The 27,957-nt window shown below is 42.6% G+C and overlaps 3 protein-coding genes and 1 pseudogene across 13 annotated transcripts in view; 2 read left to right on the plus strand and 2 right to left on the minus strand.

Moving 5' to 3' along the window:
* The window catches only part of LOC147999196 (disks large homolog 5-like), a 133,021-nt gene that overhangs the window by 9,098 nt on the left and 95,966 nt on the right, over positions 1 to 27,957 (plus strand). The window lies entirely within an intron of this gene.
* On the minus strand, positions 497 to 2,284 carry LOC147999199 (DNA-directed RNA polymerase II subunit GRINL1A pseudogene; annotated as a pseudogene). The gene has a single exon (XR_015643893.1). The product of XR_015643893.1 is annotated as a DNA-directed RNA polymerase II subunit GRINL1A pseudogene (transcript).
* Positions 1,723 to 27,957, plus strand: part of LOC147999200 (disks large homolog 5-like) — a 202,808-nt gene continuing 176,573 nt past the window's right edge. Inside the window, exon 1 of the mRNA XM_087596466.1 lies at positions 1,723 to 1,767. The gene's annotated coding sequence lies outside the window, so the exon portion shown is untranslated. The remainder of the gene's footprint in view (positions 1,768 to 27,957) is intronic.
* LOC147999201 (disks large homolog 5-like) lies at positions 12,045 to 27,931 on the minus strand. 10 transcript variants are annotated; one of them, XM_087596358.1, is made up of 10 exons: positions 27,735 to 27,931; positions 27,163 to 27,230; positions 26,441 to 26,507; positions 19,486 to 19,617; positions 18,896 to 18,955; positions 16,679 to 16,784; positions 15,452 to 15,611; positions 14,056 to 14,199; positions 13,263 to 13,425; positions 12,046 to 12,546 (listed from the first exon to the last, which is right to left on the minus strand). In XM_087596358.1, the coding sequence occupies exons 5-10, from the start codon at positions 18,905 to 18,907 to the stop codon at positions 12,517 to 12,519; spliced, it is 615 nt and encodes a 204-aa protein (XP_087452484.1). In that variant the 5' UTR covers positions 18,908 to 18,955; positions 19,486 to 19,617; positions 26,441 to 26,507; positions 27,163 to 27,230; positions 27,735 to 27,931; the 3' UTR covers positions 12,046 to 12,516. The 10 variants fall into 10 exon arrangements, with proteins under 10 accessions (XP_087452490.1, XP_087452484.1, XP_087452485.1 ...); XM_087596359.1 differs by lacking the exon at positions 27,163 to 27,230 and having other exon boundaries at positions 27,735 to 27,827; XM_087596362.1 differs by lacking the exons at positions 18,896 to 18,955; positions 19,486 to 19,617 and having other exon boundaries at positions 27,735 to 27,904.

Genomic DNA, 27,957 nt, shown 5'->3' on the forward strand with positions numbered 1-27,957 from the left:
CCGGAGAACATCCATCAGGAGAGAATGTAGCTGGTTTAACTGGATTCTTCTGAGGGTAGGGAGCGGTTCTTATCATTCTGTGCTTGGATCCGTCTCCTGGGTAACCAGAATTGTCCCCCATCCTGTAAGGAGACAAAATCCTCTCCCCTACATACAGTAAAGTCCCTTCCTGTCATTCAGCATCTCGGACAGTTTTTATCCATATTGTCTGTTCCATACCTTCAGGGAGAAGTCCAATAAAGTGTCTATCTGCTCTGCATATAACTTCACCTTGTGGTAAATTAAGAAGAGTAATAAAAAATAATGCTTATGCCAATATTACTCTGGGACTGGTATGCCAACTCCATTCAGGCTGTGTAAGGTCATCTCTTTTCCTCCTTTTTAATTTTATAATTTGTCATTTCAGGGTATGGTGAACTCTTTCAACAAAAGCTTGTCCTTGTGGATGGCATTCTATACCAGTAATATGTACAATATGATATCATTGACAAAATGGTTTTTTTTTTTTTGCTCTGATTGGTATTTTATTTCTCCTTTACAAGTTCCACATAATAGACAAAGGCTTTTTGATAACATTGTTATCTTTGCTGGAAATGATCATAAAATCATTTTAAAAAGCACAAATGTGCACATACAGGACTGAGGTTTCTGCAGCCTGTAAACACCTCTGTGGGTTTAACAAGGAAAAAAAGCAATATACTGACAATTCAACTGTAACTCTTAGAAAAACACCGGTTTCCTTACCAATCACGAGTGTCCTGTACAGGGACCTATCATCCCAGATGGCAATGAGTTCAAGCCTAGGGCAGCCAGGAGCAGCTCCCCATACCGGGTCAGAAGACCCTCCCCACCCAGCACTTCTTCCAAGTGCTCCTAAACCTCATCACAGGTGACAGCAGTCACCCCAAGAGAGGACAGAGCAGCAGACACAGTGGTGGTGGTTCCCAAGTGTTGTATGCGGCATTTCACATCCAGCGTCTCAGGAACGTGTCCATGCAAGCATGCTTACCATTCTTTAGACTGCTCCCCTCATTTCTTGAGTGAGGGGACCAGGCCTTCCTAATTCACTTTTGGTGCCTGGAATAACAAAATATTTCACCAGAAGGGGTGCAAGCAGTGCTATCTGATAAGAATACGAAGAAGGAAAAGCAGATATCTTAAAGAAAACGTGTGTTCTACTCACACTAAAATGTCAGACCAATGCATAATATACTGCAAAGCTGTAACACAATACGGCCAAACACAATGTTCAAATATTGAACTGTTCAAGCATGTGAAGATCATCTTCTGAAAGACAAACTGGGTTCTTATTTTGTAGCTACCTTTGTGTAACTTCAACTGCTGTCCCTCAACAAGGTCTGACACTGTCTTGGTACTTGTTTGGAAGTTGGATGAGACAATGTAAGCTCAACAGTCAACTCCCGGGATCTCCCAGCGCTCATTTTCAGCATTCATCCGAGGACTGGGCATCATCTTCATCCCTCACTTCTCGGTATCTCCCTGAAGACTCCCCTTCTGGATTGTAGCTCTGCATTGTAATATTCAGTCTCTCAGCTAGTTTCTGTGCTGCGAGCTTTGCCCGCATCTTCTCATAATTCTGCTTCTGCTCTTTCTGCAAAGCCAGTGACTCTTCTATGGAGAGCAGCTGTGCAGGCAGGGGGTGGAGCAGAAGAAGGTGAGCTGCTGTGACATCATCAAGATGCTGCCTAGCCCTGCATAGCTGCTCTTCTGAGGAAGCAGGAGACTGAGCCCTCTGACAATGACTTGGTGAGTCACTCTGTTGTGTGGGTAACACATTGGTCTTAAACTTATGAGGAGGGGGCACTGGGTTTCTAGCTCGCATTTCTATCACTGTCATGTAATGAGGCTTCTTAGGAGTCTCACTCTGTAGTTCTGGAAAGTTCTCAGTGCTGGTGTTTTCTTCTGAGGGTTCAGTCTGGTCTGCAGTTGTGATCTTTTGCAATTTAGTGATAAACAGACTGTCGACGCTGCTGGAAACCTCTTCCGCTTGACTTGAATGCTGGGGGAGTTGTTCATTAACTTAAGATGGGGGAGCCTGGGCTGTGATGCGGACAGACGGGCTGGTACTCACTGTGCAGCCAGTCTCCAAAGTCTCTTCATTGCCTTTGTGAGTGAGCTGTGTAGGTCCCTGAGTTTCTGAGGTTGTTTTAGATGATTCAATGTCTACTGACGAACATTCAGGAACTAATGATGAAGTATCAAGCATCAGGTCAGAATTCTGGGCCTTGTCTATGTCGGTATCAACTCTTGTGGTTGCTTTATGCCTTAGCTTACAGTCAACACTAACAGGATGAAGTAGTTCAGTTCTCCCTCTGACCTCTTCACTTTCTGAAATGGCAGCTTTCAGTTTGGCAGTGGTGTCTGAGATCTTTTTCCCTTGTCGGGCAATTTGCAATGAATTTTTCTTTGCGCAAAAGTCTCTCCTGGCGCCTCAACCTCTCCCGCAGCTCCGCCAAACTCTGCCGCCCCACGTCCTCAGGAACTGGGGGCTCGAAGCCTCAGGGCAGGGAGCACATTGTGCATGGGCTGAGGCTGGCCCCTCAGGCAGGGTTCCCCAGCAGGGCCCATGGTGGTCGCAGGCTTCGTGGGGGCCGCAACTCTGGAGCACGTGCAGGAGTCGCCATTTTCCTGGAAGAGCCGACAAAATTGTTTAAATTGATAAGAAATATATGTTGGTCCATAATCAGTTTTAATTTTAGAAGGCGGTCCCATAACAGCAGAAGTTTCCAATAGATGCTGTATAACATGAGCAGTGCGTACTCCTGGCAATGGTGTAGCCCATACAAATTTTGAAAAATTATCTATGCTTACAAGTATATATGAAAGGCGACCAAACTCAGAAATATGGGTTCCATCCATCTGCCACGATGTATTAGGTTGCATTCTTCTGGGATTAATTTCAGATGGAACACATTTTATAAGTGAAGGCTTACAAATACGACAATTAGCAATAATTTGTTTGGCTTCAGAATAGGGAACCTTATATTTAATATGCAAATATCCTGTATTGGCATGATTATGACTGTTTTCTTCTGGGGTAGCAAATGCCACTAATTGATCTACCATATGATTGCCATGTGTTAAAGATGCTGGCAATCTTGAATGTAATCTAATATGTGTAATAAATATTCTAGAGTTTCAGAATAACAATAGTCCTTTAATATGTGAGAATAACATTTAATATCGGCTTAGATGTAGAAACAACAGCAGTCGCAATATTCTGTACTACTACAACATAAGCTGACTCGGCTTTAATATTTTTACATCATGAGTAAAATCCTGCAATACATTAATTACTTCTAATATTTCATTTTGTTGAACTGACCCAAAAGAAGATTCTTGTCCCCAAAATTTATCTTTGGTCCAATAAGCCATCTGTCTTAGATGTTTGGTCTTAGAGCCATCTGTAAACACAGTAAGGGCAGATGGTAATGGATCAACAGAAATTAGTGTATTTATCACATTTTTTTTTGTTTTCTTAAGCAATCCCAGAATTTACTATGGGGAAAATGAAATTCAGTATTTCTAGTGTAAGAAATCATGGGTAATTGAAAAACTTCAGATGTCTGCATTAAATATTCCACTTTATTTTTGCTTAATGAGAAAACAAAAGCAGCACAATCATATCCCCACAGTGTAACAGGTCTTTGTATGCCTTGCTGAATAATTAAAGAAATTTGTTCCTCATATGTTGTTAATGTTTTGTTAAAGATAAATTTAATATGTATCCATTCTAAAGGCAACTCATCTTGAGCTAAAGTGCATATAGGATATTCAAGAGTATTTCAATGTATAAGTTAATAACTCTATCTGGATCAATACGTGCCAAATATGCATCTTTCCATTTTCAGAAAAGATATCCTCTTCCATGCCTTCATATAAGCATTAATATCCCCAGTTTCCTTTCTAGGTAATAATGCTCTCCTGTACTCTTCATTAGCATTTTCAAAAGCAAGCATTTTTCAGCAGTTGTCCTCTAGCTTCCTCTCCTACCACTGTTCTTTCCATTGTTAATTTTAGTATACATAAAAACTTAATATATGGTTCATAGAAAGTTACTGCCTTTTTCAACCAACTACTATCTTCCTTTATAATAAGTTGGTTGGGCCACACCTTGAACCGATGATAGACATTGTCCCAGGATAGACATTCTTTATCAGCAGGTCTCAGGGTAGGACTGGATATGTGACCCTGTGCTATAGCACTGTCCAGAGTGGTAAATGCAGCTTCTGAAGAGGAATGCAGGCCTGGCCTCTAGACCTCCATCTTCCAGGCCTGTCTGGAGAGCCTGATGCCCTGGCAAAAGAGACTCCTTCTCTCCAGAGGAGCACTGCAGTCAAATGACATCTCAGTGATGAAAACTACCAGTCCCCAAAGGCATGCCACTGAGCAGAGATAGCCTCAGTCATGCACCTCTGCCCATCCCCAGTTCCTCGTGTCAGTAACTCAACCCTTTCATGAACTAGATGGCAATACTTGAGGCAGGATGATCAGTAGTTTACTGGCCAATCTGGGCTCTATGAGATGCTCTCCCTGAAATCAGAGCCAGCAGGAAATTCAGTATGAAAGCTCTTTGTAGCCAAGCTCAACAACCCGGTTCAGAGCCTGGGACCCCACACGGTAGGATAAAGTGACTCCCATGGCTTTTTCCTCTACCTTCAACACTCATGCTTTGGAATGCACACCCCTACAATGAGATCAATACACATGGAATAAAAATTAAACAGAAAAATTAATGAAGACAATGCAGACAATGTTTTAAAGGATCCTGGGAGTCCTCACTCTGCACTTCCCTTTCCTTTGCCTTGGGAACAGCACCTGCACCAGAGGCTGAGACTTCCTGCAAGAGAGAGAGGAGAGATGCACTGTTCATTCCACTGGAGCTGTGCAAAGACCAGAGCCACCTGTCTTTTCCTGATAGTGGGAGCTGGGCCCAAGTGTGGGCTACTCCTACTAGAGGCACCACAAGAAGAGGACCACCTTCCTCAAACCTTCCAGCAGGGCTGGGAGCTGGAGGCTTCTGGTATTGGCTTCTCCCTGCAGTAGGGGGCAAATCATGGTCATGTGAGGTAACATGGAACCCTGTAATTCTACAAAGTGCAGAAGCTCCTGATGTCCCTCATGGTGCCCCAGAGCCTGCTCACCACACATGGAGGCTTCAGTAACATGGCCTTGTCCTGACCTGTGTGCACTCTGCATCCTCACTCTCTACCCCCTGCTTTTCGGCGTTGGAAGTCTCAGGTGTAGGAGGCGCCTACCATAGGCCTCTTCTCTCAGCATTTCAGCATTTTACATTTTATGTAGTTTGTGGTGTTCCTGTGCCATGATATGCACATGGAGAGCAGAGGACACAATGTGGACTCAGTTCTCTACTTTCACCAGATGATCAAACTGAGGCCATGAGGCTGGGTGGCAGAGCCTTTACCTGCTGAGCTGTGATACCCACTTGACCTTCACCAAGCATCCTTTGCTGTACACAGTTACATCAGCCTGTGACCCTCATCCTCCAGACTCTTATGAAGCAAACCCCATAGGTGTGGAGCTCTCATGTTAGCCAGGCCTAAAGGGGAAGGCAGCAAGCCCTTCAGGAACTCTAGAAAAATGTCTATACTGGGACTAAACTGGTGCTGCCATGTAGGGCTACATTTTTCCTTTAAAACAGGAGGATTTGTGGTGGTGGTGGTGTACACCTTTGATCCTAACACTTGGGAGGCAGAGGCAGACAGATCTCTGTGAATTCTAGGCCAGCTCCCTCTATAGAGCTAGTTCCAGGTCAGCTACACAAAAGAAACCCTGTTTCCATGAGTAAAACAAAGAAAGAGAAAGAAAGAAAGAAAGAAAGAAAGAAAGAAAGAAAGAAAGAAAGAAAGGATTTATATTTTGTATACAATGAGATGCCTGCATGTCTATACCTGAACCATCATGTTAACTATAACTCTTGTCACATCTGCATTAATTCAAATACTGAGGGCTAAATGGTTAAATATTAATGACAATACAATTGGGGGTGGTGCTGAAGAGATGGATGGTTTAGTGGCTAAGAGCAGAAGACCAGGGTTCAGTTCCCAGTGCCCACATGGTGGCTCGTATTAGCCTGTAATTGCAGTTCAGTGGAATCGTTCTGGACTTCATGGGCACCAGACATACCACATGGTGCACAAGCATTTATTAGGTGAAACACTCAGGCCCATAAAAATAAGTAAATAAAATATATGGTTAACAGACACTGTGATTCAGGAAGTTCTTAGTGACTTTGGTTATCATTTCTCTCTCACGGAGAAATGTCTTCCTCATGGCTCGGCCTCCCTGGCTTCTAGGACATTCCCTAGCTCTGTGGAGCATGAAGTACTCAACACCATAAGCCAAGCATTGCAAAGCCATCTGCACCTTCACTGCTACACCTTCACCATGGCTGTGTCTAAAGGGAGAGACTTGGAATCCCACAGATGCAAGGCCAAACCTGTTGGGCTATGTGAGCCCACCCACCCAATAGTCAGATCTACTCCTGTCCTTGGCTATGGCATGAGGCTCTTAAGACAAATTAATCTGAAGGATCTCAACAGCTATGCTGTTAGACCTCTCATTGCTCTGCCCGACCTACAAGCTCCTTTCCTGGCTGAAATTCACACCCGAACTCCTCTCCTGCCTCAGCCACCATCAGCTCTTCTACTCCTCTCCACCTGTGCTCTGAATAATCCACACTAAGGTGGACGTTAACCTCTTGTGGACCTCCAGACGTATGCTTGTGGTTACTCTTCATTGGCTGTTTTGTATGGGTAGGCGGGTTCTTCTAGTCTCATGCAGAACACTGCTCACACATTTTGGATCTTACAACACCCTCTTGATTGAGAATCCTGACTAATGACTGACTGACCTTCCATGCCTGAAGTCACCCTCTGTCTCCCAGTCCAAGATGAGAATCCCCACCCTAACCCCATGGTGTCCAGTTTCATCTCAGAAGCTAGACTCTGCACTACCCAATATCATTTGGATCTCGGCCACTAATTCTCTGTTAAATCGTTCCTCTCTTCTTTAAAACAAATTCATTTTGTTGTTTGTTTTTTGAGACAGGGTTTCTCTGTTTGGCCCTGGCTATTCTGACATGCTCTCTGTAGATCAGACTTGTCAGGAAGCCAGATATCTGCCTGCCTCGGCCTCTTAAGCACTGGGATTACTGGATTGTGCCAGCATGTTTAATTAAAAATTAATTAGTGGCAGTGCATGTTGGCACATGCCTTTAATTCCATCCGTTGGGAGGTAGAGGCATTGTGAGTTCCAGGACAGCCAGGGCTATAAATTAACACCTTGTCTCAAAGAAAACAAGCCAAAAATGAAACAAAAATGTTGCAATATGGTCTTCGGTATGTAACTGAGTCTGTTCTTGAACTCTGAATCCTCCCACTTTCACTCAGGTGCTAATCAGCAGGTTTCTGTCTTGACTTTCACTGAGCACTCAGGGCTGCCAGGACTGTTACCTCTCCCAGTGTAACTCCTGACTCTCTCATCAGCATCATCACAAAACTCCTGCTAAGAATTAAGGAAACCTGAATTCTAAGGAACAGTCGGAGCTCCAGTATTTCCAAAGCTCACTCTAATACAGATGGATCCTATGCTGCAGTAAAATGGTCACAGCTGGAGGTCTTAATTCCAGGACTTGGGACAGAGGGGTTGGAGGATCTTGAATTCAAGGTTATTTTTATGTTACAGTGTTGCTCAAAGCGAGTTGGGCTGCTACAAGATACCCTGTCTCAAAACTATACCAAACACACCTAAAATGAAACAGAGGAGTTTGAGTGGGCACAGATGGGAAAGCTCGGCACTTTATGGCTAAGCCACCTGCTGCCAGCACCAAAGTCCATGCACAGCCCCAATTCTGAGCTGTGTCTGGGACCCCACTTAGGAGCACGCACCAAAGTAGCTCAGATCCAGGGCTTTTGGTCTAAGAGGAATTCAGGCAGTCACACTTTGGATGCCAGTTCTCCAGCTCAACTGCCTGTCAGCCCAGGATCTGGTCTTAGTCATGGCTTGGCATCCCTAAATTCCTCCCAGCTGTGCTCTGAACTCACCCTGTGCCCCGTTCTGATGAATCTGCCATTCTCCATGGGAGTAGCCTCAAGAAGTCCCTCACATCTGAAGCACCACTCTGAGTGCACTAAATACTGCAGGGGAGGGGCGTGGCCAGCAGAGCACCCACCCCTTTCAGCTGTAGAACATTTAGCTCTAGAGTGAGCACTGCTGTGCATTGTGGATCTTAAGCAGTATTCCAGCCTTGGCCTGGGAAGAGCCGTTGACACCCACACTTTCTGGGGTGACATTGTCTCCTGAGGATAGAGTCAGGTGAGGAGCGGCAACTGATGTTCATGAGAGACAAACTTTCTTCACCACCTGCCCATGCTGGCCCTAGGATCTGGGCTTTTTGGGTGACATGAGTGTTGAGCCCCCCAGGTAGATGGGTTTTCAGGGGTCAGGTGGTTATTGTCACCAAAGGTATCCACAAGGATAAGTCATACTGTACTAATTCCCATATTAGATCCCTTTTCATGGGTCACAGAGGTCGTGCTGGGTCCTAAATGTGGACCCAGGTTCCTGGCACTTTTGAAGAGACTGGTCAGGGCGCAGGCTTCAGGACATTTTGTTTGAATTATTTTGGGGGATTTTATTTTTACTGTTGGGGGCAAACCTAGGGCTGCCATGTGCTGGGAAAAGGCTTTGCCACAGCTGTAGATCATCCCTAATTATAAACTCCTAAATTCTCCCAATCCTGGAACTTTCTAGGTCCCTCACATGATGCAACCTTTGGGGGATTCCTCACATAGAATCATGGGGTGGATTGCATCCCAAAGAGAGACAGTGGGAAATGTTCCCCAGTGTCTGCCTGTGGCTGTGGTGATGAGAGTGGATGTAGTGACCAGTGGATGGCAGGGCCCATGTGAAACCCTTTTGGTTTCCACTTGAGTGGAATCTTCACCATGCCTTTTTTTTTTTCTTGAAACACAGGTTGGCCTGGAACTTACAGTCTTCCATCACTCTGACTCAGTTTCCCATGACTGGGATCACAGGCTTAAATTACTATGCCCATCTTTCTTTTTTTGTATTTATAAATCTTCTAAAAGCCAGAAGGATATAGAATTTAAAATTTTGCGGTCCAAGGCATTTCCAACAGGGGATTCTTGACCTAGGAGTGTCCAGACCAGTGTTTATTGTGTGGCTACTTCATTCCCATAACAGCTTATTTTTGACAAAGAGTTCCAAGGTGTGATGTCACTGGGCATCAGGCGGGTGTCCCAAATAGCAGCACTGACTCAGGTTGTAATTTAGGCTGGAGAAACTTACTAGGACCCTGGTAATCCTAGCACCCTGGGGCCTCACATGTCCTTAGTCTGATCTAGTGATGAATCAACTGCTCTTGAGGGTGGATTGGAATTCTAGTCACTGTGAGGCAGGAGCATTAGTATCCTACAGCCACTCTGGGCTCCATAGGAAGACCCTGTTTCAATATAAAAGGGGTCACCTGCGAGTTCTTACTGTCTTCCCTGAGGCCTTCCTGCTGGAGTTAGAATAGCTGTCTCACCAAGTTGAAGTAGAGGGCAGAATGTTGGTGCCTTCTATAATGAGGACTAGTAACAGATAGTCTATGGAAATTCTAGAAAGTTCTACAGGTATTTATGTCCTGTGCATGGGAATTGCTGGCTTCCCTGTGTCCTTTGCCTTTAATTTGCAGTCCATGGGGCACCTGGGAATGTCCCCAAACCAGGCTGCACACAGGGCTTGTCCCATGATTCTCACTTGCACCCAGTGCCTGCCTGATTGTCATAAGTCTGACAGAGCCACTATATGCTCACCTGACACCTGCAGAGAGCACTATATGGGGCCCTACCATCCCCACACTGCCCATCAGTGTCTACAATGTCCCTATATGGCACTGAGATGATCTAAGCTGCTTCCGGCCTATGTGCTGCATCAGAATCTGACCATTCCTAATTTCCTCCTCTCACACCCACACTAGAAGCCCTGAACCCACACTAGCCCCAGCTGGCCTGTTGCCTACTGACATCTCATGGACTCTGCCCCAATCCCCTGCCCTGCCCTGCCCTGCCCTGCCCTGCTGTGCCCTGCCCCAAACCCCTGCCCTGCCCCAATGCCCTGCCCTGCCCTGCCCCAATCCCCTGCCCTGCCCTCACTCAGCTGACAATGTGGACATCTCACGACAGTCACTGGACAATGGCTGACACACTTGTCTGAAGACTGGAAATGTTTCTCGATCTTGGAGAGGAAAGAAGGACCCTCCAACTACACTGAACTCTAAGGAAGTTTATTCAGGTGAGGGATGACAGGGACTGTTTTGTCTCACGTCACACATGTCAGTAGAAAATATCCTAGGTATTGGATGGCGCTGTTAGCATTAACAGAACAAAGCACATAGTGTTGGGAAGATTAATAAATTATGAGTAGGATTAGAAAACCCCAAGCCTCTTCCAGGTCCTAAGAGAGCAAAAAATACCACCAAACATAGCATTAATGTGATAGGTTGGTTAAATCTAGTTACTAGATTCTAGTGTGATACCTATGACTTTTTGTGTCATGCTCAGCTTATAATGACTAGAGGACTTAAGCTTGAGAGTCACCAATGCCTCTCCCTTGCTTCTCTAGCTGCTGAGCATTGAAAAGCACTAATGAGACAGCATCTGTTTGCAGACATACTGGATAAGTCTTCTGCACTTTATCTCTCTGAGTCACCTCCACTCTCAGTAAGTCAGTTTAATTCCATAAATTGTAAATGAGTCACGTGGAAAATATACTTTCTCAATACGATCACAGATTTCCATGTAAAAGGTGAAACATGAACTATCCCACCTAAGTTCTGGGCTTGCACAGACCTGCTCTGCAAAAGAAACATGTGGTCACAGCTGCAGTCTGCATTCACTATGGATGCTCTTGAGGACCTCCCTAAACTGCATAGATTAAGATAATTATCTTGCTTTCTATCAAAAGAATTCATTATGCCAAGTTGGCCTGTAGAAGGAGGCTAGTCTCTTCTGTATTTTATCAGATGTGCATAATCTATATGATCATCGATAGTAAGTGAAAGCTCTGTTTGGAATTGAAACTGAGTGATGCTGGAGGATGATGCTGAATGCACAATGAGCAGTGGAGGCACCAGAGCCCGGTGTGGATGCCTAGCAGGCTACCACATTGAGCAGGCACCCCTCAACCACCTGTACATACAAATCTCCTGAGATCTCTCTCCTTAATGGGAGATGATGGCGTCCATCTAGTATAGCACATGCCCTGGAAGGACAAAAGCTACCTACAGGAGCTGTGGTGATGGCTCACAGGTTAGAGCATCTGCTGCTCTCTCAGAAGAACCACATGGACCCTAACAATCATCTACAATGGGGAATGCTATTCCCTCTTTTGGATCATGAGGGAAATGCACTCAGGATTGGCCCAGACATACATTTGAAAAAAAAAGATCCATTGAGTTACATGATAAAAATAAATATAATCAGCAACAATAAAAAACACAGCATATGAATGATCAAATGAAACAGCACCTATAAAAACCTATTTCCCAAAATGACGTTGATGGTCATTATCTTTGTGGTTTAATACTAATGCTGTATTGTAAGAAAAACCGAGGCACATGGTTCTCGATTAGGATTATTCTATATTCCTTTGTGAAAGTTGTCATTTTTTCTGCAGCTCTACAGGCATGAGTGTGTGTTACTCAATATCTGGGCAAACAGTCAATAAGGAATGGGTGTTGTAGACTGATATAGATTAGGATGAGCAGAACACATGACAGCATGGATACAGTATGTCAGTGATTACATCATAAAGTGTGTGTCCATAAAAAAAGTCACATTATCCACACAAAAGACACTATCACCCTGTGTACAGCTTGGTGGCTTTAAATTCCCTATTTACTCATGCTGCCTGGACCATGCAAAGATCCATATCCAGCTGTCAATTCTAAGTCTACAGGAGGGGAAAGGACCCTTGAATAAGATGGTCTTAAGAGTCAAGAGTTACAAATCAATTTTTATTCATAAGGAATACAATTTACAAAAAACAGGCATAAAATGAACAACTAAAATGGTATAAAAAATGAAAAACAGTAACAAGAATATATAAGTATGAAATAACAAAAAGAAAACTTCAATGAAAATCATAACCAAAAATATTTCTTAACAGCATTTTCTTAATGAACATTTAGAAACACAGTTGTAGTGCTGTTTCTCCTCTAGGGAGATGTCAAGGCAGTCCCCTCAGATGTCTCTCAAATGGTGTTGTCGGTATGAGAGAGGAGAAAGACCTCAATGAGACAGGCTGGCATACGGATACATAAATTTAGGGTCTCTATACAATGAGGAAATTAACTGAGAAGAAGAATATTCTCCCCAAAAAAGTCTTTGACTGTTGAGGATTGTCGTCAGCAGGGAACTCCTGACAGAGAAACTCACTCTTCAGGGGGCTGTCTTCTTGGGATCTGTCCTATTCCATGTCTCCTGCAGTTCCTGAGACCTGGGAGGAGAAGGCAGCTATTAAGACACTGATTTAGTGGGGACACGCATACCAGGTGTCAAGTTGCTGCCTTCTGTCCCTTCAGCTGCATTGGACTGACAGCACTGATCTTTTCACTGAAATCATTGCTGATATCTCTGCAGCCTGGGGAAAGTCACCAACAACCCTCACAGTACTGTGGGAGAACAAGCTGCTCCTCAAACTTCTACCAGTGAAAACCAAGAACGGGGAAAGGAGAAGAGACCTAACTGGGTTGCAGGAAGAAAGTAGAAGGCCACATGATACTGAGATCAAAGCCAAAGACCAGGACTCATTTGCCATTTGCACTTGGTTCTTATCCCTACAAGGTGCTTCCAACCATCACATGACCCCTGTATGACCTTTGTCACACGACCAAGAACTCGTTCAAAACTCTTCATAGCATCCAATCTATGACAGGGAGATGCAGTCATGTGATATGTTATTCCTCTGTCACCATTTCTGGACTGCAGTTTCAAAAAGGGCAGAGAAGTGTACTTGCCCATAATTCAGTTTCTGAAAAGTGGTTAACATCCCAGAATACTTGTGCATAGACAGAGCAATGAATAACTCTATCACATGGGGTGGGTGACTGATTGGGTGTGGGGAGATTAGAAAGATGATAGGGGAAGCAAAGATGTATCCAATAGGCAAATGGTATCAGACATTGTTAATCTGACTCAGCTGCTTGTTCCTACCACATTTTGCTGGGTCTGGAGGTTGCTGGTCTTCTCCTGTTCGTCTTCAGCATTCGGGTTCAACTCAAACAAATATCGCTCTAACTCCTTGCTCTCCTGCTTCAATGTGACCAACTTCTTCTTCATACATGCCTGGTCCATCAGGAGCCGGCTGTGCAGGTTGCTGGAAACACACTCTGCATAGTAAGATCCTGAAGCCTCTTCCTCCCATTCCAACTGCCAAATCCCACAAACTCCACCAGGACCCAGATACCCATAAAGACTTCATAGAATACATCTCCATACATGTAAGGCTGCTCCACAAACAGCAAACGGCCAATCCAGGGAAGAATAAATTGTTTCTGTGACCCAAGCACCTAACAGTCCATGTCTCTCCAAAAGAACAAGGAATCTACAACTATCCATGAAAGCCCAATGCATCTGGGCAACATCAATTAGTAGGCAGTAAACAACCACAAGAGGACAGTAGAACCAAGGGAGGTCATGCTAACCATGTGGTCCCCACATTGAGCTTTGTTAAACCTGGTATGACCCCAGAGGCCCAGGTCGGCCTAATAACACTCTGATGCCTGAATCAGTATAGTTCTATCCAGAGCCTTCTAAAGATGCATAGACACTGTGGTGAGAAGTCACAGTCTCTTATGGAACTGAAACTGAGTCCAAAAGACCCACGGCACAGTGATATTTAAACAGCAGAAGACATGGACCCAGAGCTGCAGGCTCTCCAGTCCAGAACAAAGAGAGGCAGCAATGGATATTCCACAAGTGATGGGCCCTTTTGACCAGTACTTACCGATAGAAGTTAATCTCCTTCTTGAGCTCCTGAAATTTCTCACGATGTTCAATGTTCTTTGTGTCTAAGTTGTGCAGTAATGACATGACCTCTTTCTCCTTTATCTTCAAGTTTTCATAAAATGGATTTGGCCTGAAGTAGGGGCTGGCCCCAGGAAGATAGAACCCAATGAACATCAAGGTTTAGGATTATATGAACTCAGGCTATGTCTTGTATTACCCCAGCCCTGGAAGGACACTTTCTGAATTCTACATATTTGGATCTTCTTCAGCTTCAGAAACTTGGAATTGTGTGCCCAGGACAACAGAAGCTAAGCACCCAGATAAAGGGTTCCCTGGCTCACTTTTTTCAATCAGGAGGGCTGGATCTGCATTCAAACCTGTTATGCTGTCAAGAGCCTAGGCCACAGAGCTTACCCAACCACACACACACACACACACACACACACACACACACACACACACATCCAGAAACCTCTGATTTCATTTTTCCTGTTTTGACAAGTGGAATGCTACAAGCCGAATAACTAATATTCTAGAGGCAGACAGTACACATAATTCTGGAGATGAGACCAGATATTGCCACAAACTTATAATCTGCCCAAGGCATACAAATGTATAGACAAATGTGACTACACAGGCAAAGAACTGTGCTGTTGAAAGTGGGGCTTCCAAAATAAAGCACTTACACCTCCATGAAACTATTATAAAGGTAAATCCTGAGGTCAAAAAACAGACCCCTAAATTCCAAAGGTGGAGGGATAGAGAAACATATAAAGGTTGTGCACATGCATGCAGAGCTGTGCACACACAGACACACAAGCTGGGGCACACCCACAAGAAAAGAAAAGTAAGGTCTCCAGCTCTGAAAAAAAGAACCAAAAAAAAAAGAAAAAGAAAAAGAAAAGAAAAGTAAACAGACTCAGAGAATGAGAGAGACAAATATGGAAAGAGCACAATGAGAATCAGTAGAAATGCATGCACCATTACTGTCTCAGAGTGTAAGGCACAGAGACAAGAAGGAGCAGGCCGGAGCCTCAGGCCTTCTACTTAAGCATTGATATGAACACTGTGGGACCTGTCACCTAAGGCTGCTGCCAGGAGATGATAGCGTTCAGTCACCTTCCTAGCAAGCACAAACACTCTCCACAAACTCACAGCACCCAGAACCTTGCAAAACTACCACCTGTCAAGGGCTTTCCAATTGTACACTGGGAACTCATGCTCCAGTGACTTTATCCCTGAAATCTTCACTCAGATTGCAAGTTCAGATTTTCAACAGGCAGAATCAGAGAGTCCATTTTCAATCTCACTCCTCAGTAAGGGTCAGGTTCTGAATCTCCTATCTATGGGAGATGAGGTTTAGAACAAGGTCGTTTGTTTGGAGCAATGCATACCTCTTGCTCATGGATCCACCTGTCACATAAAGGAGGCGATCTGTCAGCTCATTTCTCTCCTTGGTAGTTAGCTCCAGTTCTCTATTCAGCCTCTCCTCTTCCTCGTTGGCCTGCACCTTGTTTAGGACATTTTCAGGGGATGACGTCTGTCTGCAGGCCGCTGTAGGTAGAAGAACACAAGTGAACCCGCATGGGGTGAATGCATAGAGCATACACAGACCACAGTGAGGTCCAAACAGGAGAACATGCTTGGAAGCCAGTGTCACTGCAAGGAGTTTGATCTATGTGTAAGAGGCATCCTAAGTGGATCACAGTTCCCCCACTACTATATAGAGACCAAGAGATGTAAGCAGCCAGGTGTTCCCTATGCCCGCCCACACAGGCTTACAAGTACCAGAGAGATGCCTTCTCCAGGATTATTATCAGGTACGCAGGCTACAACCTGGTTTCAGGACCCTCACCCCTCTGGTTTCAGAAGTCAGATCATCAATTCAGCATCCACAATGAATTGATTGATCACGGATACTCAGATATCCTACACTGTTACTCTAGTCCAATAACTTTGCATTAAAAAGTCATGTAGGGGGAGGACATGGTCAACAGATTTATTAATTCCCCCTACTGAAATGACAAATGCCCCAGAAGTGCCAATAGGTTACAGGCTCTTTCTCTACCTGCTCCATATAGTTTGGCTACTGTAGAAAAATATCTGCCACACAGAACCTCTAATATATGAAGGTAAGATTGGCCCCGTCAGCCAGAGGTAGTCACAGGAGTTCTAAGAATATAAGGTCATGGCCAGGAGCACAATTCTCTCCCTCTTACTACTGTCAGATAGTCACTGAATTTAAAGAAGCAATGAAAGTGAAGTACACTGATGCCCTGTTTAATTCCGAAAAGTTATACCCTCCATGACTACTTATGGTGTTATTATATCAATTTAACATACCGAATGCACTGTAAAAGTAAAGACTAGAAGTTCACCCAATAATAGCATAGGCATTGCCATATCCTCCATGTGGTTATGGAGAAACTAATAATGTGAAAACCTTGACTTTCAGGAATTGTGATAATCATGGAATTCAATATCTGTGGAGATGTTCCAGTGGTTGTGGCCCATTGCTATAAAGGCCAGCTGAAGGCCCCCACACTCACCCCTGAGAGGAAGCTCAACATACACTGCCCAGAACTTACTCCACATTCCCCATGTCCTGTGTCCATCATTACCTTTAGGTTTCGTTTGCTTCACTCTAGACTCTTCTCTATCAACATCAACTCTCCCAAAGCGCCTACAAAGACGGGCAAACATGTCTGTGGATATATCCTTTGGACACTAAAAGAAAAAGTAGGGAATTGGTTGTCACAACGATACTGGTGACATCACAGGGATTCCAAGGTCTCTCTAGGAGACAATAGAATGTCCACGAAGGGACGGCTGATGTCACGGAGAACAGACTTTGCCTCCCTGCTAATGTTCTCCCTGTACTGAGCAAAAGCTTATGTGCCCTTTTCAGGGGACTTCCCTGTGGCATAGCCACTGAGCACCACATGCTTCCAAAGCCAAATTTGGCTCTAGGCTTGATTGGAAAAACCTAAGTCATTGCTATATATCTAAATGAGTGCTTCCTCCCCAATCCCTGCACAGAAATGTTTCATCCTACCTCAAATTCTCCTCAGTCAGCAATATTACCCATTAAAGATTACTGAGAAATCACACCAGTTACTATAAGTAGCCAAAGAGGTCTCCTGTCTCATCATGTGCAGGTGCATGAAATCACACCCAGAAATAGCCTGTAGGGTAGGTTGCGATGTGGGTGTGTATTATAGGTACAACCTGAAGCTTTGTGCTTAACATTTAACAGTTGCCACCGGATTCCTTAGGAGAAAGAATTGCATTCATTATGGTCCTGGCAACAATGTGGTGATCTGTTAGCAGAGGAAACTGAAATATTGGATCCACCAGTGAATGCACCCTCAGGCTGAGTGTGGGGCTCTCCTCTCTGCACCTAAGTTACAAAAGCAGTATTGCTTACAGGCCTCTCTAAGCTATAACGTCTGATTTCATCTGAAAAATAAAATAGTCAGCAATGTGTGTGTGTGGGGGGGGGGTACAGCCAAAGGAGTTGGACAAGCCTAGAGACATAACTCAGTGGACAGAGTAAGAAACAAGCATCTTCACTCCTGTTTCATGGATCACCCCACAAAACACAAACGCATCTATCCTACTAAAAAAAAAACAAGTTATTTTATTGAATGCATACACTAATACTGTTTACAGTATTGGTAGCAAAGCTCAGATTTTGGGGGCAGATCCATGACTTGAACTATCTTCCTGACAACATATAAAACAATAAATAAATAAATAAATAAATAAATAAATAAATAAGAAAAAACAGAAAAATAAAAAAACACAAAAAGCACAAGCCTTTCATGTGAAGTTACAGAAGAATGATCCAGTGGTCACTTCTGACCAGGCCATTTTAGCTATGACAGTGCATAGTGAACCTTAATTTGATGGGTCCTATATAAAGCTTTGTGCAATATTGTCATTTTAACCAACCTCATCTAGAACATACATAACAACACAGGATATGATCACAATGTCCTTGCTGTGTATCAAGTTATTTTTCTATGTCCTTGATTGTCAGGCATATTACAGCAACAATCTGAGATGACTGGTAGACTTGGAAGAAAGTGGATATGAAAGATCCCCGTTTGATATCAGTACAGCCATTTCTTACGAATGAGAATCTTTTAAGCTGGCCCTCGCTTAGCACCTACACATTAGACAATAGACCAGAAAGTACAGAAAGCACATTCCCACCCACTCTCTAGGAAGCTGCCGGACCATAAGAACAGAGGGTACAGAACATATTTACTGCAGGGCAATTAGAAGACAGGAAACATCTCTGGGAAGCTGACTGACCACTATAGAAGTGAGATATCCTTGGTACTGAATGCAGCTGTGCTATAGGCTGACATAGCTATAGCCTTGTCCTGGGAACTCCAGAAGAGAAACACCTGCCAAGACAGATATCCTTGGTCCTTGTCCTGGGAACCCCAGGATAAGAAAACATATATCAAGTCAGACGTCCTTCATACTGAAATAGCTGCATTGATGTGGTTACGGCCTTATCCCAGGAATTCCAGGACGAGAAACATCTGCCTAGTTATCCTTGGCACGAAATAGCTGAGCTAAGGAAACTGTGTAATCTTAACTGACATTTTAAGCTGTATATTTCTGTTGTTTGAGGTTCCTCACATCCCTCCTGCGTGAGGACCGTGTCGAGCCCCAGTGCATTGGTATCCCAAAGTAAACCTCTTGTTTTTACATCAAGACTGAGTCCTGTGTGTTCATGGGGTGGTGATTGTCCTCAGGACTGGAGCGAGAGTCTCCTCTGTCTGAGGGTCTTTCAGATAAAGCTATAGTTGTGGGTTACACACCTCAATTCTCATTGGCTAATGCTGTCCTCACAGTCCTTGGAGGCCCCTTTGTAAGACTACCTGTTGGAAAGTAGAAGCAGCTTTATTTGAGCTCAAAGTGAACCTGACGAGCAACGTAGAGAACAAGATGGGGTAATTGAGATCCTGTCTAAAACCAGCACTGAAACACACCCTTCATTCAAAGCATCATCTACCAATTCTTGAATTTTTACCATTCTCTGCCAACCAGTCTTTCATTCAGGAAAGGTAGAAAAGAACTGGAAATGATCTTTGTATTCTAAGGACCTCGATCTGTCTTTCCTTAGGTCCACGTTAAGAACAAATGAAATGGGTATCACCATCTGAATAACTTAATATTACCTACTCAGCATTTCTAGCCTAATACTGTGCCTATGGCAATCTCAAGCTTCCCTGAGTGTTGCTGCCCCAGCAAGAAGAATGAAGTTCTATGGTCAATCCCCAGTGAACCTTTCAAGGGGTTAGAAGAAAGCCATCAGAGATACTGCACTTCTTTGTCCTTCGATTAAATCAAGATGATACAACGTGAATCTAGTGTGCTATTCCACCACACATCTTCCTCACAACCCCACCTATCTGAGGTCATTGCTTGGCAGAATTCATGCCCCACCATCCGAGATATTTCTTGATTCATTGCTGCCAAGGGCCAGGTTTCCTGAGTTTTGTTTTTTATAGAATTGGGTGTAGTCAATCATAGTTGCCCTCTGTAAGAAATGACAAATATCTATAATAACTGAATATTCTGAAGGTTTTTATACTGGTTTTATTATACATATAACTGTGAAATGGAAAACATACATATTTCATCAATGAAATGAGTAAGATTGATTTAATGAAAAGAAAAATGGATGGTACTTCAAAACTTCCATGATTACATATTATCTATTTAATTCCCTCCACAATAGCAAGAAACGGACATTATTATTTACTTAAACCGAGAAAATATTAATTGTTTGGCCTGCTTTTCTGAGCTTCCTTAAGGTATAGTTAATTGACAGAGCTGTGGTTTAAAATTAGGGTCCATATTCTTCTGTTTTAAATGTGTGCCTTTTCTTTCTATTTTTTTCTCCATCTTTATTAAATTGGGTATATCTTATTTACATTTCAATTGTTATTACCTTTCTGGGTTTCCAGGCAAACATCCCCCTAACCCCTCCCCCTCCCCTTCTCTATTGGTGTCCCCTCCTCATCCTCCCACCATTACCACCCTCCCCCCCCAACAAGCCCCTTCACTGGGGGTTCACTCTTGGCAGGACCAAGGGCTTCCCTTTTATTTCTAGTGGGTGCTGCTCTCCCTGCTCCGTGGGAAGTGGATGGGGGGAAGGCCCGGGCCTGAGGTGAGTTGGAACTGGGGTAGAAAGGCATAGGGCCTCCTAGGTGAGAATGCCAAACCACCACTGCTGCTGCAGCCACCATGGAGAAGCCTTTGTTCCTGCTGCAGGGAGGAGAGTCTGGTGCCCACAAGATGGCTGAAGGGGAGCTGAGAGTGGACAGCTTCATCACCCGCCTGCTGGAGGTATGAGGATATCGTCCGGGAAAAATTGTGCAGATGACTGGAGCAGAAGTCCGAGGGCTGTGTATCACGTCTCGTGAAATCTTTCTTAGCCAGCCAACAGCTGTGAACACAGGTTTCTTTTGGAGAGCAGGCCTGTGCAGGCCCAGAACCTAGGTGGGACAGTTCAAGCTACCCTTTTTCCATGGCCAATCTCAGATCATATTCAGAAAGTATTTCTTGGGCTAAAGAGATGGCTTAGTGGTTAAGAGCACTGACAGCTCTTCCAGAGGTCCTAAGTTCAAATCCCAGCAACCACATGGTGGCTCACAACCATCTGTAATGAGATCTGATGCCCTCTTCTGGTGTGTCTGAAGACAGTCACGGTGTACTTGTATATGATAAATAAATAAATAAATCTTTAAAAAAAAGAGTATTTCTTCCAGGTGATGGATTTTCAATTTATGGAATTGAACTAACTTACTCATGGTGGAAGTGACACAGAGAGTTAAAGTACAGAAGGAATAATCCAGAATGTCCACCAAAAGTTGCTGTCACACCAGGGCTTTTAAAAGCTCAGCTGCTAGAGAAGCAATGTAGTCTTTGGTTATTCTCAAGCTTAGGTCTTCTAGTCATTATAAGCTGACCATGACACAAAAAGAGTCATCTATATCAAAATAGAGAAGAGTAACTAGATTCACACCACACTATCACATTACTACTGTATTTGAGGTTCTCAGTTAATATCTAAGAACCTGGAAGAGGCCTGGGTCTTGTTACACAAACTCATGATTTATGTCCCCATTGTCAGCTGAGATTCTTCATGCAGCCTGGGGTCAAGGAGGTCATCCCACAAAGCACAAAACACCCATCTCAGATAAACATGTATGGTTTACTGAATCCAAAACATCCATGAATTTCAGGACACAATTAAATGTTGAAACCTAAGGATAATAGATAGAGAAGAGAATTAAGATTTCTAGTTCATAGATCCAGTAAACACCTTCAACAAATCATAGCAGCAAACTTCCATAAGGTAAAGAAAGAAAAGGCAATAAAGGTACAACAAGCCTACAGAACATCAAACTAATTGTACCAGAAAAATTCCTCCATTCACATAATAATTAAAACGCTAAATGCACAGATCAAGAAAGAACATTAAAAGGGGTAAGGTATAAATATCTAGTAACAAATAAATTCAGATGTATCTGAATTACACCAGACTTCTCAACAGAGATTCTAAAAGTCAGAAAATCTTGGGCAGATGTACTGCAGACACAGGCTCCTATATCCAGCATAATCCTCAATCACCATAAAAGGAGGAACCAGGATATTTCATGACAAAACCAAATTTAAACAATTCTTTTCTGTAAGAAAGCACAACAGAGGCTAACAGGACGAAAACTCCAAGACAATGAACTAAACTATACCCAAGAAAAACCAAGAAATTAATCTTCTCTCAATAATTTAAAAAAAGAGAAGCACACAAACATAATTTCACCTATAACCAGAAAAAGAAGAGAATGCAGCAAACATTGGCTTTAATATCTGAACAGATCTTCTTTCCCTAATCCCCAAGCTCCCAGGGGCCAAACTGCCAGCCAAACTGTATGCAAGGATGCTCTATGGTTCAAGGTGAGGCCTGTAGCCCCACCAAAGGCAGATCCTAGAGGTGTGAGGTGGGGATGGATATGTGTGGGTGCAGGAGCACTGTCACATAGGCAAAGCTGAGCAGAAACGGGATGTAAGGTTTGATGAGGGGAGTCTGGAAAGCAGGACAACAGTTGAAATGTAAATAAATAAAATAACCGATTAATAAAAAATAGCCAAAAATAAAATAACAAGTAAAAAGGTAAATGAAAATTAAACCAAACCAACCAAACAAACAAACAAAAATCCCTGTAGTGGATTGGCCTAATTCTGCTTGTATTTTAATGCTAATTTGTGGAACTCAGGACTGGTTAACCCCAAATAACTGACCCTGTTCCCAGTTAACTGTGATTATAAAGAAGCCAACAGCCAACAGCTGCACAGCAGAGAGATGGGGGAGGGGAGCTTTGAGGGCTTTGCTAGAGAGGATCATGAGGAGGGAAGAAGGAAGAAGAAGCTGCCAGAGAATAAAGGAAGAACATGTGTGATGGAGAGAAGAGAGGAAGAGGACAGCAGCCATGGTTAAGGGAGAGGAGAGCCTGGTCCTGAGGGCTGTCCAAGTGGAACAAAAACAGTCAAGATGCTACACAGCCTGTAAGAGTTGAGCGTTATTGTTTGGAAAGTAGATCTGATACCATGGAGGGCAGGCAGCTGCCCAGCTACTGTGCTGACGAATGCATACTAAAAATAAATTTAACAAAATATGAGTAACCAGTAAGACAGCTCTGTAGAGGATCCTAAAAGGAATACTTTAGTTTGAAGGGAAGGACAAAATACCAGAGAACACAGGGGATAAATTAATAAAACTAGGAAAGTTAATCAAAGAAGACTGGGAAAACCACAAAAATTAACAAAATGACAAAATTTAATACATACGTTTAAATAATAATTACATATCACAAAACTCAATATCTAGGGTGGTGGGGCATGAATTCTGCCATGGTCTGAACTCAGAAAGGTGGGGTTGGGAGAAACATGTCTGGTTAAATAGTCCACCCACATTGTGTCAATGTGATTTAATCTAAGGACAAAGAAGTGGAGCATCTCTCATGGTTTTCTTCTAACCCCTTGAAAGGATCACTGGGGTGTGGCCTCAGTACTTCATACTTCTTGCTAGTTCAGCGAAACTCAAGGAAGCTTGAGATTGTCACAGCACAGTATTAGGCTAGATATACTGAGTAGATGATACTAAGTTGTTCAGATGGTGATATCCATTTGCATGTGTTCTTAATGTGGACCTAAGGAAAGAGAGATCAAGGTCCTTAGAATAGAAGGAACATTCCCAGTCCTTTTCTACCATTCCAGACTGAAAGGCTGGTAGGGAGAGGGTGGTAAATAATAAAGAATAAATAGATGATGCTTTGAATGAAGGGTTGGTTTTTGTGCTGGTTTTAGACAGGGTCTCAAGTATCCCATGTTGCCCTCTCCCTGGCTGGCCCGGTTCACTTTGAACTCAGATAAACCTGCTTCCACTTTCCAATAGATAGTCTTACAAGAGGGGCCTCCGAGGTCTCTGAGGACAGCATTAGCCTTTGACAGTTGAGGTGTGTAACCCACAACTATAGTTTTAGCCACTTTGTTCCATGTCTACCAGCTATTTCAGATTGTTGCTGTTCTATGCCTGACAATCAAGGACACATAAAAATAACCTGATAGAGAGCAAGGACATGGTGATCACATCCTTGCCTCTGCTGTATGTTCTGGATGAGGTTTGTTAAAATTCCAATATTGCAAAAAGCTTTATATAGGGCCCATCACATTAAGGGTAACTATGCACTGTTTCATCTAAAATGGCCTAATCAGAACTGACCGCCAGACAACACTTCCTGCGAAGTTCCTATGAGAAGCTTAAGTTTTTTGTGTTTTTTCTTCTTCCTTCCTTCCTTCTTTCTTTCTTTCTTTCTTTCTTTCTTTCTTTCTTTCTTTCTTTCTTTCTTTCTTTCTTTCTTTCTTTCGCTTCATAGGTTTAGAAGAATGTATTTTGGGCCACGGATCTGCCCCTAGTATCTTAGCTATGGATGTGATCAATCAGTGTTAGTGTGTGCATTCAATAAAATGTCCATTTTTGACTAAGGTAGATGCTTCTGTGTTTTGTGGGGTGACCCATTGTCAATGTGTAGTGAGTTGGGGCCCTGGGTATGGTCGCATACCCCCAGGACATAGGGGGTGCAGAGCAAAGGCATAAGAAACTGCACGCAGTTGTAAGCTTTATTAATCCTTATTAAGCTAAGAATATGCATTACTACAATTTTCATTGTGTCAAGATAACATAAGATCATTATTCCCAGGATACCAGGAACAATGAGGGAAGATTAAACAAAGAAAGACGAATAAACGAAAGCTTCTTCTAAAAATATTCATATAACAAATAACCTCTCTTATTATAATCAAAATATACTCACCATTACCAAGAGAGCGTTAGAACCACTTCCACAAAACGGGACACAGCAGAACATAATTTAAGGCCAAGTGAGAAAAACATTTTCTTCTCCAGGGCGGCATTCCAGCCCCTACTTGAATCTGGCACCAGGCCTTTCTTGACCCTGCCTGGGAGCTGCATCTCTATGTCTTAACAATTCCTTCTTTTTTCTATTGTTTTAAAGTAACACTTTACATAACATAGCTAAAGGTCCTTGTAGGGGTTTAGTCATGTAAAAATAAAGCAACATAATACATAATGTACATAAGATTATGGCAAAACTAGCTCCTCCCATGCTATGGAAAATCCTTTGAAGCCAAGCCTTGGGATCTAATCCTGTCAATTGATCAGCCAATAATTTCGCTATTCCATATCTTCTAGCTGTTTACCAAAAGACATTCGAACATCATATTTCAAGGCATTAATTACTTTTGAAGCACTTTCATTACCCTCTAAATAGGCTTGAATTAACTTCCAATCATGTTCTGTGTCATTATCCATATATTTACTAACAGAAAAGTAGTAGGATTTCATCATGATAAGCAATATAAGCCCGATAACTGGCATTGGCCGCAGCAGAAGAAACCATGAGTAAAACACACATTGCTAAGAATAAGTGCTCAGCCGTAAAGGACTTTCCTGAAGGAGACAAAATTATTCCTTTCAGTGCTTAATCGCTTCACCTGACCCCACATAGGTAATAGGGTTGTCACTACACGGATCCTTATCCATTGTTGTTTGTGGACACTAAGAGAAGCCAGGGCCTCAGTAATGGAGGACACCTCCTCATCTCCTGAGAACATCCATCAGGAGAAAATGTAGCTGGTTTAACTGGATTCCTTTGAGGGTAGGGAGCAGTTCTTATTATTCTGTGCTTGGATCCATCTCCCGGGTAACCAGAATAGTCTCCCATCCTGTAATGAGACAAAACCCTCTCCCCTATATACAATGATGTCCTTTCCTGCCATTCAGCATCCCGGGCAATTTTTATCCATACTGTCTTTTCCATGCCTTCTTGGGGGAAGTTCAACAAAGTGTCTATTGGCTCTTGATATAACTTCACCTTGTGGTAAATTAAGAAAATTAATAACGTATAATGCTTGTGCCAATATAGCCCTGGGACTGGTCTGCAAACTCCATTCAGGTTGCATAAGGCCATCTCTTTTCCCCCTTTTTAATTTTATAATTTGTCATTTCAGGGTATGGTGAATTCTTTCAACAAAAGCTTGGCCTTGTGTATTGTGTTCTGTACCAGTAATATGTACAATATGATATCGTTGACAAAATTGTTTATATTGATAAGAAATATATGTTTTCCATTATCAATTTTAATTTTAGAAGGCAGTCCCATAACAGCAAAAGTTTCCAATAGATGCTGTATAACATGAGCAGTGCGTACTCCTGGAAATGGTGTAGCCCACACAAATTTTGAAAAATTATCTATGCTTACATCTATATGTGAAAGGCGACCAAACTCAGAAATATGGGTTATATCGATCTGACACGATGTATTAAGTTGCATCCTTCTGGGATTAATTTGAGATGGAATACATTTTATACGTGAAGACTGACACATAGGCAATTAGCAATAATTTGTTTGGCTTGAGAATAGGGAATCTTATATTTAATATGTAAATATCCTGTATTGGCATGATTATGACTGTGTTCTTCTGGGGTAGCAAATGCCACTAATTGATCTACCATATGATTGCCAAGTGTTAAAGATTCTGGAAATTTTGAATGTGATCTAGTATATGTAATGAATATTCTAGAGTTTCATAATAACAATAGTCCTTTAATATGTGAGAATAACATTTAATATAGGCTTAGATGTAGAAACAACAGCAGTCGCAATATTCTGTACTACTCCTACAACATAAGCGGACTCAGCTATAATATTTTTACATCATGAGTAAAATCCTGGAATACATTAATTACCGCTAATAATTCATTTTGTTGTACTGACCCAAAAGAAGATTCTTGTCCCCAAAATTAATCTTTGGTCCAATAAGCCATCTTGGTCTTAGAGCCATCTGTAAACACAGTAAGGGCTGATGGTAATGGATCAACAGAAATTAGTGTATTTATCAAATTTTTTTTTGTTTTTTAAAGCAATCCCACAATTTACTATGGAGAGGATGAAATTCAACATTTCCAGTGTAAGAAATCATGGCTAATTGAAAAACCTCAGACATCTGCATTAAATATTCCCCTTTATCTTTGCTTAATGGGAAAACAATAGCAGCACAATCATATCCCCACAGAGTAACAGGTCTTTGTATGCCTTGCTGAATAATTAAAGAAATTTGTTCCTCATTAATTGTTAATGTTTGGTTAAAGTTTTATTTAATATAAACCCATTCTAAAGGCAACTCATCCTGAGCGAAAGTGCCTGTAGGATATTCAAGAGTATTTAAACATATAATTTAATAACTCTATCTGGATCAATACGTGCCAAATATGCATCTTTCCATTTTCAGAAAAGATACCCTTGCATGCCTTCATATAAGCATTAATATCCCCAGCCTCCTTTATAGGTAATAATGCTCTCCTGTACTCTTAATTAGCATTTTCAAAAGAAAGCATTTGCAGCAGTTGTCCTCCAGCTACCTCTCCTACCATTGTTCTTTCCAATGTTAATTTTAATATACATAAAAACTTAATATATGGTTCATAGAAAGCTACTACCTTTTTCAACCAACCAGTATCATCCTTTATAATAAGTCGGTTGGACCACACCTTGAATCGATGCTGGCCTAATTATAGGAAAAGAAAAAGCAGGTGAATTCGTCATTATCATCTTGTGAATCTAATGGTCAACATGCCATCCTCGGGAAAAGACTTAGAAAAACCTGCTTCAGGCAGTGGTGCAGAGGGCAAAACTTTTACTTTCGTTTTGTCTTAATGAAGCTCTAGCTTCTTGTTCTGTATTCGTTATTACCCTGTCTGCATTCATGGCCTTGAACACAGTAAAAATTACAGCCCAAAGAGACCAGAAATTGGAATCTTTTTGCCCTGCCTGACAGCCTTTTTCTCCTTAACTTTCACTTTGACCCAGATATCAGAATCCCTGGAACCCTCGTAAGGGAACCATGGAGTGTACTCTTGCTGTCTCTAAACACTTTTCTAAACCAGACTGATAGACATGAATTCCCTGCACTCTTAAAGATGCTTAAGCATAGCGAGATGAAGAGAAGATTTATCTTGTCCCATTTCCTTGTAATAAATTGTACTTACCTTATCTGACTGTCCAGACTTACCTTCAGGGACCCTGTTCCAGTGCCATAGGTCGACGTCTAGGGTGTTGGGAGCCCTGCGTCCGGTCGCATTCCTTTCTGTGTTTCCCGATGCTCAGTGGCCATGCCACTCCAGCATGCTTTGAAATGAACCAGTCCGCCGACACCACCACCACCATCACCACCACCACCACCACCACCACCACCACTACCACCAATTTGGTTTTGTAAATAAAGTTTTATTGAC

The sequence above is a fragment of the Rattus norvegicus genome, chromosome 19 (genome assembly GCF_021556685.1).
Source record: "Rattus norvegicus strain SHRSP/BbbUtx chromosome 19, alternate assembly SHRSP_T2T, whole genome shotgun sequence".
NCBI classification, from domain to species: domain Eukaryota; kingdom Metazoa; phylum Chordata; class Mammalia; order Rodentia; family Muridae; genus Rattus; species Rattus norvegicus.

Coding starts and splice junctions, on each gene's coding strand:
- LOC147999201 (XM_087596358.1), bottom strand. Junction 14,200..15,451: donor GGTGGATCCATGAGCAAGAG/GTATGCATTGCT, acceptor TCCTGGGGCCAG/CCCCTACTTCAGGCCAAATC. Junction 13,426..14,055: donor AAGGAGATTAACTTCTATCG/GTAAGTACTGGT, acceptor GTGTGTTTCCAG/CAACCTGCACAGCCGGCTCC.